Source organism: Gekko japonicus, unplaced genomic scaffold (genome assembly GCF_001447785.1).
Source record: "Gekko japonicus isolate JY-2015 unplaced genomic scaffold, Gekko_japonicus_V1.1 scaffold2958, whole genome shotgun sequence".
Taxonomy (NCBI): domain Eukaryota; kingdom Metazoa; phylum Chordata; class Lepidosauria; order Squamata; family Gekkonidae; genus Gekko; species Gekko japonicus.
In genome coordinates this window covers 52147-74367 of record NW_015171590.1, presented here as the reverse complement: position 1 = coordinate 74367, position 22221 = coordinate 52147, and the positions used below count along the sequence as shown (strand labels likewise).

Sequence of the window (22221 nt, the reverse complement as noted above, 5' to 3'; positions counted from 1 at the left end):
TTTCTTCTAACGTGCATAAACGCTTCTGTGCAACTACTGGGGAATGATGCAAATTGCGGAGTTCGAGCGGCGCTCTAACAAGCAACAGTGCTGCTTGCATAAGAAAACAAAGGCAGCCAGCTGCGTCTCTACTGACCTGGGAACGCATCAGGGAGTCTTGCATGCCCTTCCTCCAAGTCCCCAGTAAATGATTGGCCTTTTCCCAGCGCAAGTTGACCCGCCGGAGTCGGTTCTGAAGTTCTTTGGACTCGGTGCTGTCTGCTTGCTTGAAGTCTCTGCTGGTCAGGTTGACAGACAGCATGAGGGCTCTATAGTTGTCAAAGGCCTTGAGCATCTCCTGGGGAGGACAGAAGCAGTTATAGGAGGCCGGGTAAGGCAACAGGGGCACGGCAAGAGGATGGGGAATCTTGGTTGGACAAATTCATTTGGGGAAAAGGCCTGGAGCAATTCCCCACCCCCCACTGCTTTCAGTTTCTGCTGGAACTAGCTGCCTTTTCCGGAGAAGGAGAAGAAGAAGAGTTGGATTTATAACCTGCCTGTAATGATTTCATGTTTAACTGTGTGTGTGTGTGTGTCTTTAAAAGTTTGGTTTGCATGGCTGTGATGATAATCTAGAGTGCTGGAATCAGGCAAGTGATATGATTGGTGAGTGACAGAGAGGGGGAGGGGTTTTGGAATGGATGCTGTGTGGATGATTGGACTGTCTATCTGGGGTGACTGTTAAGAGTTTTGACAGTTGATGAAGACAGAAAAGTTCAGTTAAGATATGTATGAGAGAGAAGGAGGAGCTTCCCTGTGTGGGCTGTTAAGTTCTAAGTCTTAGACTTGAATTAAGACAGTTGATAAGGAGTTGATTCTGAGGTCTGAAGGAGAGAAACAGTGATCTTACATGACCTTGAGTTTATGTTACAAAGTTGCTTGAAACCTCCCTGTCAGTGAAGGAGAAGCTTGTGAGAGACCCCAAGCAATTGTTCAAATCATTCACAGTACTGTTTGCATTGTGCTACTCTCGTATTTAAGCTATATTTAAATAAATTTTATTTCATTCAAGTATACCAGCTCTGGAAAGAATATTCCTCAGACCACATAGACCCCTCATGAACGCCTGAAACCCTCGACTTACCTACCCAGTGTTAGATATTATATTATAAAGGTTTGGAAAGCCTTAACATTCCTGGTGTTTCCCCATGACAGACACCCTGTGAGGCAGGTGGGGCTGAGAGAGCTCTGAGAGAACGGCCCTTGAGAGAACAGCTCTGAGAGAACTTGTGACTGACCCAAGGTCACACCAGCAGCTGCACGTGGAGGAGTGGGAAATCGAACCTGGTTCTCCCAGATTAGAACCTGCGCACTGAACCACTACACCAAACTGACTCCCACAACTGGATCCACAAGTTGTTGGTTACTGTGCTATCAACAGTCATTTGCTGCATGGACTTCCATGGCCAACAACATTTTCTAGTCGAGGGCTTGCACGACTCTGGGGGCAGCTAGGTGGTGCACCTGACTGGGCCCTAAATTCTAAGTGCGTCATTTAGAGTGAGACACAGGCCTAATCTATATATGTAGGGGAATCAGGTAGTAGAATGGATTGTACTGTTTCAGACTCAAGGTGGGGCATGCAATTTTGAATGCAAATACTGCCTGGGTTTTAGTTTTGAAAGGACACATCAGGGAGAAAGTCAGTATTCTGGGTTGCTCTCTGCCATGCTAATTTTCTTCCTGCAGCAAGTTTCTCCCCCACCCTGCAAACTGCAGTTGACTTATGGCCAACCCAGAAAGGTGCTTTTGAGGCGAGTGAGAGGTGGTTGGCCATTGCCTTCCTCTGCAATGCTTGATGGTCTCCAGTCCAAGTAGGGACCCTGCTTAGCCTCCCAGATCTGTTGCGACTCGGCTGTACCATACCATTCCAGATCCCCTTCCCCCCCCCATAAAGGAACATTTCTTTTTAAAAGGGTCCCTTCCATCATCTGAAACGATGCAGCCCATTCTTGTATCGCCTGACTGTGATGTCTCATTACAACTTGACTCTGCTGCACAAACAGATCCAGCCCCACCCATTTCTCGTAATGGCTTAGACTCATGAAGAAGAAGAGGAGTTTGGATTTATACCCCGCCCTTCACTTGGAGTCTCAGAGCGGCTTACAAACTCCTTTCCCTTCGCCTCCCCACAACAGACACCCTGTGAGGTGGGTGGGGCTGAGAGAGCCCTGAGAGAACTGCCCTTGAGAGAACAGCTCTGACAGAGCTTGTGACTGACCCAAGGTCACATCAGGAAGAGTGGGGAATCAAACCGGGTTCTCCCAGGGTCATCTAATCCAACCCCTTCACAATACAGGAAATTCACAATTACTCCCCCCCCCACACCCCCAGTGACCCCTGCTCCACGCTCAGAAGATGACAAAAAAACTCCAGGATCCTGGAGAAAAATTGCTTCCTGAAAGTCTGATCACTGTAACATGGGGATTTTGGAAACAGAACGCTGGACCAGGTGGACGCTGGTCTGATCCAGCAAAGCAAGTTTCTTGGTTTTTCTTTTCTAACGCTAGCTAGAGCAAACAGGAGAAGAACAAAGCACAAATACACAGCACGAATACACATCCGTGCTGTGTACAGACTCACTTTCAACTTCTTGACCCTTTGCTCGACGGTCTGCATGCTGGTGACCGGATCCGCCTTCTGCAGCTCTTCCAGCTCCTCTTCCGTTTGATCCAGCCAAGCGTTGATATTGGCCAGGTCGGAGTTGAGCTGCTGCCACTGCTGCAAATTCTGTTTCATGCGCAGCTTATTGCTTAGGTCCTGGGCTTGAAGGAGCTCCCACCTCTCGATGACTCCTGCGGATATTGCAGAATTGTCAGTGTTAAAAAAACCACACATCCAACCCTGCACTTCTGAACACAACTTGGGAGAATGATTATTATTTCTAGATATATCTTTCACGATGCATCCATTGCCCCTCTTGGCCAACAAAAGATAATCCCGTCTGATTGGCCAAACTGGCAACCAAACTGGCAACCAAACGAAATTGAAGGCTGAAAGCAGGAAAGGCACCTGGCCCCGACGGGCTTCTGCAGAAACCATTCCGGAAGCATCTAGAATGGTGGGCTCCTGCCGGTGCCACCCTCTTCACATTAACAGATAAATTCGGAATCATGCCTGAATCGTGGACTAATGCCGTAGTAGTGCTGATTTTTTTTTTTTAAAAAAAGTCAACCCTAAACTCCCAGAAAACCATCGCCCAATTAGTTTACTTTTCATCATGGGCAAACTCTGTGCAAGACACTAGACAAACTCATGGTCTGGGTGTCCAAGTAGAGTCTACCTGGGACAGAACAGACTGGATTTTGTTCCGGCAAATCTACCTTGGCACACTGTGTTACTCTTACCCATTTGGTTGAGAAGTACGGTGGCCTGTGTGGGAAGAAGTTATTCTCAGCGTTTCTTGATCTAAAATCTAAATGGGGCCTTTGACTATCTCTAGGAACCTGTTATGGAATAAACTGGATTTGTTGGGAATGGATAAGTGTTTACTTTTTCTTATCCCCAGCCTGTACTCCTCAACTAGTTGCCATGTTCACGGCCACTTTCTTGGTAACTTAACACACTCGATTCATTCACATCAGGGCGTTAAACAGGGATGTATTTTGGCCCCATATCTATTTAATTTATTTATGAATGATCTAACTCACACTTTGAGAACAGCAGATGGTCATTTCCCTATGCTGGGCCCATATCTTGTTCATCTGCTTCGGCGGGGAGGGCGAGATATAAATTAAATTAATAAAAATAAATAAATAAATAAATTTATTACTCTATGTGGATGACGCAGTAGTGTTATCCTGCTCTCAGAAGAGCCTTAAGTGCTTCTTGTCAGTGTTAGATTCCTACTGCGAGTCTAACTTATTATCTATAAATTTTGAGAAATCAAAAATAATGGTGTTTTCAAAGTCTCAGAGAGACACCTTAATTGGTATGCCAAGGGAAATCCCGTGGAACAAGTTAAACATTTTAAATATTCAGGAGTAAGCTTCCAATATAATAACAGTTGGATCGCACAGAGGAAATACATTTATTTATTTATTTATAATTTAGATGTATAAATTGCTCAATCCCTGAGTAAGGGCTCCGAGTGATGAGCAACAACAATAAAACGTATCATCCAAACAATTCCAACAATTTAAAAACTGATTAAACAATTTCACGGATAACAGTATTCAGATGGTGTTAATACGTCTAATTTCAACGGTGTCCTACTCTCGTAGGGAGTAGGTGGGAGCATAGTTGGAGGGGAGGGGGAGAAGGAGGGAGGGAGTGCCAGCCAAGACGGTGCCTGTTGCTGTCCTCAACCAAAGGGCCAGCAGAACATCTCTGCCTTGCAAGCCCTGTGGAATTGCATAAGGTCCTGCAGGGCACGGATGTCATTTGGCAGAGTTCCACCAGGCAAGGGCCAGGGCAGACGTAGGGGGACGTAGTGGAGGCGGTGGTCCTACAGGTACACTGATCCCAGACCGCTGAAGGCCTTGAAGGTCAGTACCAAACCCTTGAACCTGACCTGGTATTCCATTGGAAAACAGTGCAGCTGGCACGGCACAGGCTGAATACGTGCTGCCCATGGCGCTCCCCTCGGGACTCGCACAGCTGTGTTCTGGATCAGCTGGAGCTTCCGGATCAGTCTCAAGGTAAAGGGAGTTACAGTACTTAATTTAGCTAAAATGTGGTATGTCTGTGGTTGTTCACTTTTGTATGTGAAGGGTGCCCAATATGTTCCAGCTGCTGTTTGAGTCTTCAACACCAAATCGGCATCCCAATTATCCCAATTGGTATCCTAATTATTATATGGAATCCCCATCTACATCAGTGCCTTTACAAGTTCAGGCGTTGTACAGGTATGTGGCCATGTGTCTGGAGACAAGGCAGAACCTCTTAGAGACCAGAGTTTGGCTCTCTCTACCCTGAAATTCTGGCTTCATCTCCAGGGCAGAATCCCCTAACTATATTCAGGACATGTTGGCCAACTCCTTTACAAATACCTGGATTTGCCGAATAAAGTGGAAAATTCGGTCAATTGGTATTCCATTTGATTCTCTCCTCATATTAGGGGAATCTCAAGCCTTTAGGCTATTGAGACCGAGGCTCTTGGACACTGAAAAGCAGGCCCGTAGCCAGGATTTTTAAATTCAGGGGGCCCATTAAATAAGTCAGGGGGCACCCCGCACAGACACCCCCCCCAAGGGAGCACCACAAATAAAATAAAAAATGGGAAGTTGGGGGGCTGTGCTGGATTGGAAATTGGGGAGGGGCTTGACAGTAAGTCGGGGGGGGAGGCCCCGAGATGCCCCACTGTAGCTACGGGCCTGCTGAAAAGCAATCTCTGTATTCTTTAGCAAATAGGATATGTTCTCCAGTGGCATTTTGGTATCGTGCCTGAGCAGGGAATTTTAGCCTCCTGGTTCTCACATTTAACATCTCCACAAATACAATGAGCGTTTATAGTTGCTAGGTTCAATGCCCTCTCTACAGCAGTCCTTATTGGAAGATTCCAAAATGTTCCCTGTTCTCAAAGACTCTGTATATGTAAGGCTGGAAGCCCCGAATCTGTTACGTATGTAGTACTCTACTGTGATCTTTACGCTGAATTGCGCTGCCCTCTAATCAGTCCACTTTTCTGTAAGATGAAAGGGTACTCCGAGGAGAGGCTTGTCTTGTATCTTCTATTAGACTGAAGCCCTCATATTACAGGGCCTGGTAGCAAGGTATTTGCTAACTGCTATGAAAATCCGGGAACTTAAGGCAAAGCAATGTGAAGAGGAATTTCCCCCTCTGTAATGTTTTAATTGCATTCTTCTTTTTTCTTCCTGATACAATTTGATCTATGTGAATAAAGGTACTACTATACTGTCATATTATTTCTGGCACTTGGCAGGTCCCTTGAAGATCGCAAAAAAACACCCCCAAACAAACCTTGAAAATATTACTTTCTATTCCTTAAGAACTCAAGAAGAGCCCTGCTGGATCAGACCAGTGGTCCATCTAGTCCAGCATCCTGTCTCACACAATGGCCAACCAGTTCCTCAGGAGGGCCAACAACAGGGCACAGAGGCCGAGGCCTTCATTAGAACATAAGAAGAGCCCTGCTGGATCAGACCAGTGGTCCATCTAGTCCAGCATCCTGTCTCACACAAGGGCCAACCAGTTCCTCTGGAGGGCCAGCAACAGGGCAGAGAGGCTGAGGCCTTCATTGGAACATCAGAAGAGCCCTGCTGGATCAGACCAGTGGTCCATCTAGTCCAGCATCCTGTCTCACACAAGGGCCAACCAGTTCATCTGGAGGGTCAACAACAGGGCACAGAGGCCAAGGCCTTCATTAGAACATAAGAAGAGCCCTGCTGGATCAGACCAGTGGTCCATCTAGTCCAGCATCCGATCTCACACAGGGGCCAACCAGTTCCCCTGGAGGGCCAACAATAGGGCAGAGAGGCCGAGGCCTTCATTAGAAGATCAGAAGAGCCCTCCTGGATCAGACCAGTGGTCCATCCAGTCCACCATCCTGTCTCACACAAGGGCCAACCAGTTCCTCTGGAGGGCCAACAACAGGACATAGAGTTTGAGACCTTCCCCTGATGTCGTCTCCTGGGATTAGGATTCGAGGTTCCCTTTAGTCACCCTGGCTAGCAGCCACTGACAATCTTTGCTACACTGGATTGGCTACATAGACTGATGGATTAGCTACAAAGACTGATACGGAGCCCTTGTTAAAACCGGAATAGGTTGTTATCCCTTATGGCAATACACTAACTAAAAAAGAAGCAGACAATTGGCAGGTTGTTGAGCTAGAAGGCCCGGATTGTATCCTTTCACTCTGCTTGGCGAACAGCAGCATGTTATCCTGGCGCTAGAATCCTTCCTCGGATTCAAGAGGCTCTTCTGTCATAGGATACAGCTGACTCCGATTACTCACTCCGATTACCCAAATGGCTATCATTTCAGAATCTAAGCGAGGGGTACACAGCCTCATAACAGGTAAAACTAAAACGAGGTAATATCGCCTAGTTATTCTATATACCTTCTCTGCACAGCCTTTGGCTGAACTCCCGATTCTGAATTGAAGCCGAACTGTATGGAATCGCATCTGCTCCTTTTTGTTACCCTCCCGTTTCCCTCTCTTTGCTTTCTCCCTCCCTTTTGAACTTTTGACTGCAAGCAAGCTGGGGCAGGGAGCCCTCTCCTTTTTTTGCTTACATTACCTACGTAAATTCCTGCACAATTGAAGGGACAATTGTGTGGAGGCAGATGAGGCACTGTGGATCGTTCTGCAGGGCACTGTCTGAATTTAATCATAGCTGAATACACGAAGCTGCCTTACACTGAGCCAGACTCTTGGTCCACCGAGGTCAATATGATCTACTCAGACTGGCCGTTGCTCTCCAGGGTCTCAGGGAGAGGTGTTTCACATCACCTACTACCTGGTCCTCACAACTGAAGGTGCCAGGGACTGAACCAAGGACTTTCTACATGCCAGGCAGATGCTCTACTACTAAGCCATAGCCTCTTCCTGGCTGCCTTATACTGACCGTTGATCTATCAAGATGGGTATTATCCAGGGGTCATTTTGTAGAAAAAGAGGTGCAGGAGCTCATTAGCATAACCAATTAGCATAACTGATTTGCATATGCCACACCCCCTGACATCACCGGAAGTGTGTCAGAAGGCAACACCCACCGGTCAGGCTCCACTGGAATGTTTTGGATTGCTAGCTATTGGGGGGGGGGGAGACTGCAGATCTGTCGTCACAGAGGAGGGAGAGCTTGTACCTGAATAAAACTTGGTCATAAAGGTGCAACTGGACTGTTTTGGACTGGGGGGCGGGGGGGGGGGGGTCTGCAACTTACCTGGCTGCTTCTTGCTCTGCTGCTTCTTGCTCTGACTGAGGGCTGCTGGGAGCAGGGGGTGGGGCTTGTTGCATGTGCCCGCCCCCTGGGCTCTTTATTGCCGGAGCTCCGCTCCTGTGCGCTCCTGCAGGAAATGACCCCTGGTATTATCTATTCTGACTGGCCGTGGCTCTCCAGGGTCTCAGCTAGAGGTCTTCCACATCACCTACAGCCTGGTCTATTTAACTGGAGATGCCGGGGATTGAACCTGGGACCTTCTGCATGCCAAGCAGAGGCTCTATCACTGAGCCACTCGCCCCTTTCTAGCTGTGTTACCTTTGGTCTATCAAGTTGGATTCTAACTGTTCATGGCTCTCCAAGGTGTCAGGTGGAGATCTTTGACATCACCTAATCCTTTTAAGTGGAGATGCTGGGCCTTGAACCTGGGACCTTCTGCATGCCAGGAAGATGCTCTACCACCGAGCCATAGCCCCTCCCTAGCTGTCTTATACTGACCTTTGGTCTATCAAGATGGGTATTATCCATTCTGACTGGCCATGGCTCTCCAGGGTCTCAGCTAGAGGCCTTTCACATCACTTATTGCCTGGTCCTTTTAATTGGAGGTGGCGAGGATTGAACCTGGGACCTTCTGCATGCCAAGCAGATTCTCTACCACTGAGCCATAGCCCCTCCCTAGCTGTCTTATACTAACCTTTGGTGTATCAAGATGGGCATTATCTATTCTGACTGGCAGCAGCTCTCCAGGGTCTCAGGCAGAGGTCTTTCACATCACCTACTGCCTGATCCTTTTAACTTTAGTTATTTATTTATCTTTGAATTTATATCCCGCCCTGAGGCTAACAAGAGGCTAACAAGAGGCACAAAGTGCCAAGATTAAAACGAATAAAAACAACATAACAATAAAACAATAAAATACAATAACAAAATATCAGTGCTCCATTTGTCACAAGGTGAGGTAGATCTTAATCCCAACGGTAACATTCCCATAGTCTGTCATCCCTTCTCCTGCCAGGTCACCTCGCACCCCGAAGGGACCAGATAGTGGTGGTGATGGTGTGACGGTGCATAGACAGCAATGATGGAGTAGTGGTGGCGGCGGCTCCTACTCAAAAGCCTGGCGGAAGAGCTCCGTCTTGCAGGCCCTGCGGAACTGAGAAATATCCCGCAGGGCCCGGATCTCCTCCGGGAGCTCCTTCCACCAGGTAGGAGCCGCCACCGAGAATGCCCTGGCTCTGGTCACTGCAAATTTAATGTCACTGGGGCCTGGAATTTCCAGGAGATGACAACTCCCCGACCGTAGTGCCCTTGGGGGAACATATGGGGAAAACTGGAGATGATGGGGATTGAACCTGGCACCTTCTGCATGCCAGGAAGATGCTTTACCACTGAGCCACTCGCCCCCTTCCCTTTGTTACCCACTCGAACAAAGAAAGAGAATGGCGGTGGGGGGGGATATCACAAGAAGCCCTGCTGATGTACCTGATTGCTTCTCCACAGCTGCAACTCCAATGAGGCCTTGGCTGTTGGGGGGCTCTTCACTGGGCGAGATCCCAGAGATCTCCTTCATGCTGTCTACGCTGCTGCTGCTGAGTTGTTTTACCTGGAATAGGACAACAGGCAAAGTACAGAATGATGCTCACAAAGCATGTGCTGCCACCTGACAACGGGAAGGTTGCCCAAGGGCCCGCCACTGCCATTCTCCGCAAGGGCTTCTGTCGGTTGCCTGCTCCTCTGCAGAGTTCTTCCCGCAATTCCTACTGCTGGGACTGAAGACAACCAAAAGGCTATTAAGTAATGGGTTCTCCTGCACCAACCATCTTTCTTATCGACTTGTTCTTCATTAGGAGTTCAGGAAGCTGTAAACAGCGAGTCTGTCGCCCCTTTTCGTTCCTCATTGCACTGGAAGGTCCCACCCAAGACCTTCTCTGGTCTACCCGCCAGAGACGTCGGCAGACACGGTCTTCCCTTTCGGCGTGTTTTCTCAGGGGCACCTTCTGTTATCACTCGGGGGTCTTTCCACCTACACCCAGAACAGCTTAGAGAGCTGGAAGCTGGCTCTGGAAATTGAAGCCTGGGGCAGTCTTTGGGGAGTCTCACACCCTGCATTCATCTTTATCGATTACATTTTTATTCCACTGTTACTCAAAAAAGAGAGAGAGAGCTCGAGACAGCATATAACAGAGGCATGTGTATGTTTGTTTCAGAGGGGAGCCATGTCGGTCTGCAGGAGGAGAGCCAGATTCGAGTCTAGTAGAACCTCAGAGACCAACAAGATGTTTTTTTTGGGGGGGGGCTATGAGCTTTCAAGAGTCAAAGCTCCCTTTGTCCGTATGTGTGAATGTGCGCTTCTCTCCGTGGTCTTCCTGCTCCAAATCTCTCCCCCGTCCCCACCAATAAAGTTCCAAAATGGTGCTCTGGGGAAAACATCTTTTCCAGAACCGTGTGGTGGTGATGACTGGGGAAGTTAGGGAGAGGAAAGAGGGAAAATTTGGAAAGGGATCGAAGCACACACTCACCACTTGTCCTCTCTCGGTTCCCTCCCCTCTTCCAAAGCTGTCTTCCATTTCAAAAATTGCGCTGGACTCACAGAATCATAGAATCAGAGAGCTGGAAGGGGCCATAGAGGCCATCTAGCCCAACCCCCTGCTCAATGCAGGATCAGCCTACAGAGCATCCCTGACAAGTGTTTGTCCAGCCCCTGCTTAAAGACTGCCAGGGAGGGGGAGCTCAACACCTCCCAAGGCAGCTGATTCCATTGCTGAACAACTCTTCCTGTGAAAAAGTTTTTCCTAATATCCAGCCGGTACCTTCCCGCCCTTATTTTAAACCCACTATTGTGAGTCCTCTCCTCTGCTGCCCACAGGAACAGCTCCCTGCCCTCCTCCAAGTGACAGCCCTTCAGATACTTAAAGAGAGCCATCCTGTCCCCCCTCAACCTCCTCTTCTCCAGACGGAACATCCCCAAGTCCCTAAGCCTTTCCTCACAGGGCTTGGTCTCCAGGCCCCTGATCATCCTCGTCGCTCTCCTCTGCACCAACTCTGTTCTGTCCACATTCCTTTGGAAGTGAGGCCTCCAGAACTGCACACAATACTCCAGGTGTGGCCTGACCAATGCAGTCTGCAGCGGTTACATCTTGGGTGGACGCGATGCGGTTAGCCCCTTGGCGTAATCCCCGTGCCTGCTTTTAAGACTTACATAGCTCGGCTTGAAGGGTGTGCTTGTCTCCGGGCTGTTCGGCAAGACATTTCTAACCATGTCCCCCTGATCGTACGGATGCTGCTGGCAAATGGAGCCATCCGGCGAGTGCCACGTGTGAGAGTCGGACGCGGATTTCCCTGTTGTGTGACAATGCAAAGAAATCCACAGAGAGAAAAACGAAATGAGATGCTGGACAGAGCTTTTCCTGTAAGAAGACGACAAGCATTCTGCCAAAGAGTTATGGCATGGAGGGGGAAAAAATGTGAGTCCCACCGTTTCCCTTGCAAAGCATGCTTGTTTGCAAACACAGGTCAGCAGTGCTTCAGGGGTGGGCGATGGAATGAGGGCCATGCAGTTATAGGACATGGTTTCTCTCTCTCTCTCTAACTTTCTCAGCTGAAAATACCTGCAGACAGACTGTACGAGTTAACAACAACGCCAAAAAGCAGGGGGGAAGACTTCTGAGAGCAAGGCCTGTTCCGACCATTAGCCAAGACAAGGCAGTCTAAGTCACGTGGCAGATTCGGTGGCACCATTTAAAAGGCCCGTGAAATGGCCTTATGTGGAGTCCACGCATTGGACCATCTAGCTCAGCACTGCCTGCTCTGATTGGCTGCAGCTCTCGAGGGTCGCAGTGACGGTCCTTCCCAGTGGCTCCCTACCTGAAATCCTTTAGTTAGAGAGGGTGGCAAATGGACCTGGAATCCGCTGCTCTACCATGGTCCACCCCCCCCCCCCAATTTCAAAATTAACAATTTATTTTTATCCCTAAAGTGTGTGAGGAGGAGAAAGGTCACTGGGCCAATTTTCGATACCTTGGGTTGTTTCTGCGACTCCATTGGCACTCAAGATGGGGCCGCTGTGCCACGAAGCAACAGCCGAGGAGAGATGTCTGCCCTTGGTTCGGAGAGCATAGCAAATGCTCATTCCGGATTGCCCCAAAGAAGTACCACCTAGAGCAGGGTTCCCCAACGTGGTACCTGTGGGTCACATGGCACCTGGCAGTACTTCCATTGGCTCCCGCATTTTCAGAAAGTGGGTGGGGCCATTGTAAGGCAGGGTTTTGTTATTCGTTGCCCTCGCTTAAATGAAAAGATTTTCTGCTGGAAGATTAGAAGGACTGCTAAGCACCTGAGCCTTCCTTAGTCAATGTGTGGTTCCATCCCCCCCTTCAGAATTTCCGTCTCTCCAGGAGGTTTGAGGAGGGAGGTGTCCCATTCAGCTTCACCTCCGGTGGCAGCCATTTTGAATCTGACTCCGCCTCCTGTGACAGCCATTTTGGGGTGACACTCAACACCCACTCTCAAAATTCCAAAGGTGCCCACAGGCTCAAAAATGTTGGGGAACCCTGACTTAGAAAGAGCTTTCAGGTCCAGTGCTGAATAGCAAAGCAGAATGTTAGCCCAGCAACCTTTTTTTTTTGCAAGATAACGGCAACCGGCGTGAACTTTGCTAATATCATTCCATGAAAGAAGCAGGCATAGGAGAGCTGAGATACCAGCCGATTAAAAAAACCCAACAACACGAAATTCTGACATTTCTTAAATTGGAAATTCGCAAATTGGACGAATTAACAGGTCAGATGCACTGAAGAAACAGCATTAGCTCTCTAGATGAGCTAGGAAGATACAACCTCTGTTTCATGGAATATACAGTTCTTATCCCTGTATTTTATTCTTTTTTTTGGTAATTTTTTTTCCTGAGAGAACTCCCTCTCCTAAAAGTTTACCCGTTTTCATATGAATGGAGATTGACAAACAGCATGATGGGGAATGTGGAGACGCGGGTGAGTGCACTGCAGCGTTTTAAAAAAGAAAATAATCCACCATGGGCCACAGCTGGCGCATGGTGTCGACACAAGCCAGGGAGCACATGAGAGAGGTGTGAGGAGCAGAACGTGCGCCACAGGGAGACTGGTCATGTTGGGACACATGCAGCAGCAGGGGCCTACCCGAAACTGCTCTCACAGCTTTTGTGGTCATTTTAAGATAGGCCTCGGGATTTTCAGTGATTTCTATATCTGGAAAAAGAATAATGACACCAGTTGCTGTTCTGAAAAAAAAAGATTCTCTCTGTCTCTCTCTTCCTCCCTTTTCCTCCCCCCATGTACCCTACTAGTGCGGGATCCGGTGAAAGATCCATCTCTCCCATCACTGGATTGTCAGTTGCCTGTGGAAAACTGGCCCAGAAGACATGACAATGAAGGCCGCCACTTGTTATTTCGCCCTCAGTATCTGACATTCAGAGGTACACTGCCTCTGAACATGGAAGTTTAGTGTAGCTATCACAGCTGAACATTATTTAGTTCTTCATGTTTCTCTCCTTAATGGCTAATTATCTGTGCTGCTCACCTTCCCACATGGAAATATTAGCTCGGGCCCATAGCTATAGTGGGGCATTTCGGGGCCATGCCCCCTTAATTAACCCCCCCCAAGCCATGCCAGAAAGCATTTAAAAATATTTATTAAGTCATCAACTTAATTAAGTTAAGTAATTAACAAGTGCCCCTAAGAAATTTAAATGCCCCCCAACGAAAAAAATCCTGGCTCAGAAGAAAGGTAAGAGGAGATAAAGAACAGATGTAGAAATGTAGCCCGTAGTTCTTTCTTCTCTCTTCCTTTGGTTGCCTATCTGTAAGGCAGTTGTCAGTGTTCAGGTCCGAATTCTGATCTGGTGGGGCTAATGTGTGACCATGCCCTAAGAGGTTAAAGAGTTCTGAGGATTTAAAAGATATATATATTGGAAGAGAAGTTCGTGCCTGACTGAAAAGGCATAGGAATTAATCTGCGGGAGGGGAATCCCTTTCCATGCTAAGGGCATGTATGCACAATTTCCCCTTCTTCACTTCCTATCCTAGCTACAGCCTGCGTCAGAGCCTCCAGAAATCCTTCTGGCAAATGAGCCTGGGGAGAGGAGGAGAATCCACACAATGGGATATATGCAAAGCCATTCCACAACACATTCCCCTGTCATGGCACATGCCCTCCTGCATTTCTGGTTCTGTACAAAGCGTCTTAGGGGGGGAAATACCTCCACTGTACCACTCCGGCAAAACGATGAGGAAATCATCCATTTGAGAACTTCGTCATTGGATTTATTACTATATATTTGCCTTCCTCTACAATTGTGACCCAAAGCAGCTTATATCATTCTTCTCTCCTCCCTTTTTATCCTCACAACAACCCTGTGATGTACGTTAGGAAGAGAGTGTGACTGGCCGAAGGTCACCCAGTGAGTTCCCATGGCAGGGTGGGGATTCAGTTCTGGGCCTCCCAGATACTAGCTGGACACTCGAGCTGCTACACCACACTGGCTCCTTGGGATTTAAGGTAGCAAGAAAGGCTACTGTGCTTTCCCTGGCCTGCTAATGTTCTACCTGCAGGGAGAATTTTTTTTTTAAACACAGAGCATCCCAAAACATGATGCTCATTCTCCATCTGCAACCTGAAGTGGTACATCCAGAATTCTGCCACAGGATTTATTTTATTTTATTTATTTGATGGGATTTGTATCCCGCCCGCCCTGCACAGCGGGCTCAGGGCGGGTTTCCATCAAATATAATACACAAACAAAAACAGTTAAAATACATCAGACAAAATAAAGTGCAATTTCTACATATCCAATCAGAGCCTCAACAGATGTGACCTATCGGAACTGGGTTCCAAATATTACTCAGATCTGATCCACCAAAGGGGGGACCCGATAGATAGAAAAAAAGGAGGACACCCGCCGCCTCAACTAAAAGCCTGGCGGAAGAGCTCCGTCTTGCAGGCCCTGTGGAACTATAAAAGGTCCCGCTGGGCCCTGATCTCATATGGATGATCAATGGACCTCCCTGAACTGCACAGATGGGAAGCTCTCCACCTGACATTGCTAGGAGTTACATATTTTAGTGTGAGATGTGGAATTTTTCTCTCTTTTCTTTAGGGGCAGAGGTCAAACATAATTCCTGGCTGCCTTGTAAGAACAGCCAGGCATGGAGGGGAGGAAGGAGGCTCACCTGAGAGAGCGCTGTAGTACGGCTCCTCCTCCTCATCCTCGTGAGACGAAGAGCCCCCCACATCTCCGGTGTGGTCCCACTCAAGTGGGATGGAGTCCACACTGACAGGCATCTTGCAGCCTGACCGTTCGTGGCCCACTGCGGGGGGCACGAGGTGGCACAGAGACTGCGGGGAGGGCGGCACCTCCTGTGTGGCTTTCTTGCACCACGGATCAGTCTGCGCGCCTCTGGAGTCTTCTGCGTCGGCTTCGTTTTCGGAGGTCTCTTTTTCATCTTCCAGTCCCTTAAAAAAAAACAAACAGGAAAAGAATGTAGCAATTAACATTTGCATGTCACTCCTGTTCCAGAGAGTAGACTCACTTTTCTATGAGGCAGGTGAGGCTGAGAGAAACACACAGAAACACACACACACAGAGAGAGAGAGAGAGAGAGAGAGAGAGAGAGAGAGAGAGAGAGAGAGAGAGAGAGAGAGACTCGCCTCCTCCTTCTTTTCCAAGAATGGAGAGTAACACACTTCTTCTCCTTCCCCACTCATAAAGCTGGTGCCAGGCCTGCAAAGAGGGCTGGGGCCAACTGAAGCTGTCCTTACCTCCGTTTCTAGCAGGATGAACAAATTGGCAAATACACTGTGGGTCCTGCCTATCTCGTGGTGGTGGAAAAGGCTGTCAAGTCGCAGCTTACAGAGACCCCTCGCTGAGTTTTCAAGGCCAGAGACGAAGAGAGGTGGCTTTGCCACTGCCTGCCTCTGGCTAGCAGCCCTGGACTTCCTTGGTGGTCTCCCATTTAAATACCGACCAGGGCTGACCCTGCTTTTAGCTTCCACGATCTGATGAGGCAGGGCCAGCCTGATCCAGATCAGGGCAGTTTGATATCAGAATGCCCCAAAACCTGGGTTTGCATGGGCTTTTTCTTCGTTTTAGTTAGTTACTTAAAGAGAGAGAATTATTCCCTCCCGGGGGGGGGGGAGTTCATTTTTATGTTGAACTTCATTGCTGTCGACCTGCTGGTGCTTTCATGCGAGGGCTGTGGGGTCTTTTTTTAATGTATCTCGATTTTCAATCATCTATTGTATTTTTATGATTTGTAATGGATGGTTTTGATGATCTGTCATGGATGATTTTGATGATTTTTAGTTTATCTTTTTTAATGATGATTTTGATTATTTTAATTGGCTATTTTCACGATGGCCATTACCAATGTTCCCTCTAAGCCGTGGAGTCTAGTGAGCAAAAATTCTACTTTGTGAGCTACTGGCATTAAAGTTGTGAGCGAGTGATTTGGCTACTGCAACAATTAGTTTGCTCCGGAGCCACCCTTCCTGTGCTAAGACAAAGATGTGTGAGCCGGAGGCTAAAAAACTGTGAGCTAGCTCACACTAACTCAGTTTAGAGGGAACACTGGTCATTACTGACTTCAGTGAACATTAACTCCAGTATATTGCTGACGGCTAAGAGATGGGGGGGTTCAAAGTCACGAATGGGCTCCTGCTAAAGAAAAAATTCAGTTCTTTGTTTACCGGGTGCCAGGAGGTCAGCTTTTGGTGGAATCGGGAGACGCGGCCAAAGACTTCTTGGCAGTACTTGTGGAGCTCCACCAGTTCTTCTTCGATCACAACAGCGTCTGACGGCTCGCTCTTCTGAATCAGATGCTCTCCAAACACAATGAGCTGATCGATCTTGTTGATGTTCAGTGTTATTTCCTGCTGGAAACCCTATTTGGAAGAAAGGTGTGGTTGCTTCACATCAGGTTATCGCACATCGAGACTGCATCGTTCAGATTATTTCACATAAACAGAGGTCAAGGAGGGACACGCTTCATCATGTTTGCATTGGTCTAGCAGGCAGGTAACAACTCAGAAGGCTCTGGCAAATGAGACAAGCTACGTCCTACTGGAGAAGTCAATTACTTCCGCGAACAGCCAACCCATTTAAAATTCTATCCTATCCCAAATATGGAGATTTTAGATCCTGAATCCATTCTCCAGACCATTCCATGGAGACATTTCCTTGGCTGAATAGTATGTTAATGTGCTCACGTGTGGATCTTTTGCATATGTATCCTTCCTCATCATTTCAATGAAGGAATCTGAAACTAGGAAGGAATGTGGCTGTGGATCAGGCTCCTCCATTGAAATTAACATACAAATTGTGAGCTCTGGCATTTCCACAGAGCTGTAGGCTGGGACTTCCAGGTCTTGCACTGATGAACTCCGCCTCCCAAACAGCAGAGTAGTGGAAGCAAAGACTGGTTTTGCATGAAGAGAAGAGATTGCATTTATACCCCAGCCTTCACTACCCGGAGAAGTCTCAGAGCTGCTGTACAGATTTTACAAAACACTGCTTCAGCCACCGCAGCACAAGAATCTTCACTGTGTGACTGGAGATAAGCTGCATTGGTCATTTTGTGGCTGGCTCAGCCTCCTGCGGCAGCCCTTTGGTGGCTGAGCCCACCTGGCTGTGTCACAATTCCAAAGGTGCCTGCAGGCTCAAACAGGGTGGGGGACTCCTGTACTAGAGTCATAAGTATTTTTCTCCCATGTAGGTCAGTAAAGAAGACTGCTTGGTGCGACGCTATAAAAATACCAGCCCAGTTATCATTAGCTAAACTCTATAAACGAAATTACACCGAAAACAGACCATCAGACGTTGTATAGCTCGCTATTAAATACTTTCTAACATGAATTATACAATGCAATAACTTTCGTCCCAAATCATGTAGCGACATTCAATGTATTCATATAAATGTATACATATTTATATGAATAAATTAATATTTATAAGAATACACTGAATGTTGCTACGTGATACGGGACGAAAGTGATTGTATTGTGTAATTCATGTTAGAACGTGTTTGACAGAGAACTATACAATGTTCGATGGCCTGTTTTCGGTGTGATTTTGTTTACAGGCTCTTTGTAAGCCGCCCTGAGCCTGTGCTGCGGGGAGAGCGGGGTATAAATTGAATAAAATAAATAAATAAATGATACAGTGTTGAACTTCTCACACCTTTTGTGTCTGTACTGCTATAGTTCTCATTAGCAGCACAGTCTAAAAAGAGATACTGAAGAAGAAGAACAAAAGAAGAAGAAGAAAAAGAGGAGGAGGAGGAGGAGATTGGATTTATACCCCGCCCTTCACTCGGAGTCTCAGAGCAGTTTACAATCTCCTTCCCTTCCTCTCCTCACAACAGACACCCTGTGAGGGAGGTGGAGCTGAAAGAGCTCTTTCCAGAACTGACCTTGAGAGAACAGCTCTGACAGAACTATGGCTTGCCCAAGGTCATCCAGCAGCTACAAGTGGAGGAGTGGGGAATCAAACCCAGTTCTCCCAGATTAGAGTCCACACACTTAACCACTACACCAAACTACAAAACAGCGGTCTGCTGCTGTTAATTTAAAAAGTACTACCTACATTTAGCTGCCGCATCTTGTCATCAAAGTTGCCCTCCGAGAAGTGCTCCACGTTGGTCAGCTGCAAGTCCATTTCCGTCAGCCACACCAGGATGCTGTCCTTCGCCCCCACAAAATCATCCCATTGACTGGTAAAGTGCTAAAGACAACCACGGGACAGAGTTCGTCAACACAACCCTTGAAGTCGCTCGCATCAGTCTGTCTACAAAACAGGTGCTTTTAACGCATGATGCATCTTTTCGTGCATTCGGCAGCCGTCGGGCTGCCAGCAAATGGAAGCAAAGGTAAAGGGGGGGGGCACCACAAGCTACATTTACGACTGCAGATGCAAGAATCGTTGCTGACATTGGTTACTCAAGTTGCATTCATTATTCTCAGAGCCGTGCATGATCATGGGAGGGAGGGCAGGAAGGGTTGCATTAGTGCTTAGTTCTTTGTGGCCCGTTTTTACACACCCAGGGAAATGCTGATCGCCACTTTGGGATCAGGAAGCCATTTTTCTCCAGCCCAGTTTGGCTGGAGATCCTGGAGGGTTTTTTTGTCGTCTTCTGGGTGTGGAGCAGCGGTCACTGGGTGTGTGTGTGTGTGTGGGAGGTATTTATGAATTTCGTCCACTCTGCAGGGGGTTGGACTAGATGACCTTGAGGTCCCTTCCAACTCTGTGATTCTATGTTCAGCAGCTCTGAGCATGTGTGGGGGAAAAGAAAACAGTTCGGTACATGTTTCAGCTTCCCAAGAATCTCAGCTCTCCCACTTTTAAAACAATTCCGTGGCACAATCTAGTCCCTCCTTCCCTGCCCTGTGTCTCAGAAGAGGATCGCCATAGGAACCAAAGGAGACCTTTCCTTTCTCCTCTCCTGTGGGTGCCTCTGAGCCTCACGTGTCCTGCAGCAGGCTGGTGATTACATTCAACAGGAGACCTGAGAGCAACGCTCCCTCTAAGCTGTGGAGTCCCGTGAGCAAAAATTCTACTTTGTGAGCTACTGGCATGAAAGTTGGGAGTGAGCGATTTGGATACTGCATAAATTAGTTTGCTCTGGAGCCATCCTTCCTGAGCTAAGGCAAAAATGTGACAGCTAGAGGCCAAAAACCTGTGAGCTAGTTCGCACTCACTCAGCTTAGAGGGAACACTGCCTGAGAGAACTTTTGCACATATTCAGCCACCTGTGGCAAGGCTTCTCATGCTCAGAGCCAACGCCTTGAGGAGGGAAGGGGTGGTTGAATTATCTGGAAGGAACTTTGTTCTGTGTGTAAAGGTTGTGTCCGGATGAGCTGAGAGGGAAAGGAGGAGGCCATCGATACTTGTATGTGCCGCCTGAAGAGTGATATGTGGATTATGTGCCACATTTCTAGCCCTTACGACTCAGCAGAGGACCTGTGGCTCAGAGTTGGGGCATCTGTTTGGCAAGCAGAAGGTCCCAGGTTCAATCCCCAGCATCTCCAGTTAAAAAGGGTCAGGTGATGTGGAAGACCTCAGCTTGCAGCCCCGGAGAAGCACTGCCAGTTTGAGCAGACAAAGAAGGACCTTGATGGACCAAGGTATAATGTAGCATCATGTGTTTATGTGACTGCAAAAATAGGTTTGGAAATGGCCATGTCTTGGATGAGCTCTCCAAAGTCAGAGAGGGGAGTTCTCTCTCTATAGTATTATAGACTCACAATGGTCCTTGGTCGCAGAATGTTTTCTTGGCTTCAAATTTGGAGTTTCTATTTTTTTTTAAAGTGCACAGAGGTACTCTTAACCCCTTGTCTATTTCCCATGCATAGATCGGATTCTCCTTCCTAGAGAATTTAGGCTGAATGATTAATTATTTAAAGGCACCAAACAGCGGGAGGGGTGACTCTCTCACATGGTGCCCTTTCTCCAAAATTCTACTGGCTATCCACGTTTCCTTTTCCCTTTCCCAAAGGAGCTCTGGGCAACATAGAATCATAGAGTTGGAAGGGGCCATACAGGCTATCTAGTCCAACCCCCTGCTCAATGTGAGATCAGCTTGGAGCATCCCTGACCAGTGTTTGTCCAGCCGTTGCTTCAAGACTGCCAGGGAGGGGGAGCTCGCTACCTCCCTAGGTAGCTGGTTCCACTCTTGCACAACTCTGACTGTCAAAAAGTTTTTTCTAATATCCAGCCGGTACCTTCCCGCCCTTAATTTAAACCCATTCTTGCCTCTCCTCTGTTGCCAAGAAGAACAGCTCCCTGCCCTCTTCTCTAAGGGACAGCCCTTCAAATACTTCAAGAAAGCAATCATGTCCCCCCTCAACCTCCTCTTCTCCAGACTGAACCTTCCCAAGTCCCTCAGCTGTTCCTCACAGGGCTTGGTCTCCAGCCCCACGATCATCCTCATCACTCTCCTCTGCACCCGCTCCGTTCTGCCCACATCCTTTCTGAAGTGAGGCCTCCAGAACTTCACACTATACTCCAGGTGTGGCCTGACCAATGCAGTGTACAGTGGGACTCTGACACCTTGCGATCATATACAGTTCACCCAGGGGTCATTTTGTAGAAAAAGAGGTGCAGGAGCTCATTCGCATAACTCATTCGCATAACTTATTTGCATATGCCACACCCCCTGACATCACCGGAAGTGTGTCGGAAGGCTCCACTGGACTGTTTTGGATTGCTAGCTATTGGGGGGGGGGGAGAATGTGCAGATCTGCCCTCACAGAGGAGGGAGAGCTTGTACCTGAATAAAACCTGGTCTTAAAGGTGCCACTGGACTGTTTTGGACCGGGGGGGGCGGGCGGGGGGAGCTCTGCAACTTACCTGGCTGCTTCCTGCTCTGACTGAGGGCTGCTGGGAGCAGGGGGTGGGGCTTGTTGCATGTACCCGCCCCCTGGGCTCTTTACTGCCGGAGCTCTGCTCCTGTGTACTCCTGCAGGAAGTGACCCTGAGTTCACCCCCCTTTTATCCTTTCAATAACCCTCTGAAGAAAGTTGGCAGAGAGCGTGCCTAAGATCATCGTGGGAACTTCGAGGCCAAGCAGGGCTTTGAACTCAAGTCTCTCGGTTCCTAGTCCTACACCAGCACACTTCACTATCCCTGGCACCGCCCATGCGCAGTCACCTTGAGTCTCTTCAGAATTGCCGTCACGCGTTTCTGGAGGTTGTCCCACCGCTGGTTCCCCTCGTGGACCATCTGCTTGAGCTTGCTAGCGGAATCAGTGCGGTTCTCCCGGGCCAGCCGCCGGTATTGCTTGTTGATCAGCTCCAGCTGTGTCAGTCGCTCGTGGATCTGACGCTGAAATGCCTGCAGTGTAAAAGCAACGAATAAGTTTAGATTTGATTCCCCCCCCCCCCCCCCCGGCTGGCTAAAAAAAAAAGGCGAACACGCGGCACAGGCTGGCCCGATCGCATCAGATCTCGGAAACGAAGCAGGGTTGGCCCTGGTTCGTACTTGGACGGGAGACCGCCAAGGAAGACGAGGGTCACCACGCAGAGGCAGGCAATGGCAAACCACCTCTGAAACGTCTCTTGCCTTGAAAACCCCACGGAGTCACCATAAGTCAGTTGTGACTTGATGGGAGTTTACATGCACGGATGCAGAGTGCTGGCCAAGAAAAACAATGCTAATCGTGTATAAATAATGGCTTTGTATATGTATGCACAGTAGGTAGGTCTAGCTTGCAGTGATTTCCCAGCTATATCTTGGCACATTATGTAGTAGAGATGAAAAGAGGAGCCCTGAACTTTATGGTGGAGCTTCAGCCTGTCCCTTCTTTTGTGA

At 48.2% G+C, this 22221-nt stretch overlaps 1 protein-coding gene across 1 annotated transcript in view; it reads right to left on the bottom strand.

The window, feature by feature from the left end:
* LOC107117704 (nesprin-2-like) overlaps positions 1 to 22221 on the bottom strand; it is a 77591-nt gene that overhangs the window by 6546 nt on the left and 48824 nt on the right. Inside the window, exons 15-23 of the mRNA XM_015419861.1 lie at positions 21562 to 21744; positions 18499 to 18636; positions 16605 to 16799; positions 15089 to 15371; positions 13040 to 13108; positions 11086 to 11225; positions 9369 to 9489; positions 2623 to 2834; positions 137 to 337 (exon numbers count right to left, since the gene is read on the bottom strand). Coding sequence (XP_015275347.1) covers positions 137 to 337; positions 2623 to 2834; positions 9369 to 9489; positions 11086 to 11225; positions 13040 to 13108; positions 15089 to 15371; positions 16605 to 16799; positions 18499 to 18636; positions 21562 to 21744 — 1542 coding nt within the window. The remainder of the gene's footprint in view (positions 1 to 136; positions 338 to 2622; positions 2835 to 9368; positions 9490 to 11085; positions 11226 to 13039; positions 13109 to 15088; positions 15372 to 16604; positions 16800 to 18498; positions 18637 to 21561; positions 21745 to 22221) is intronic.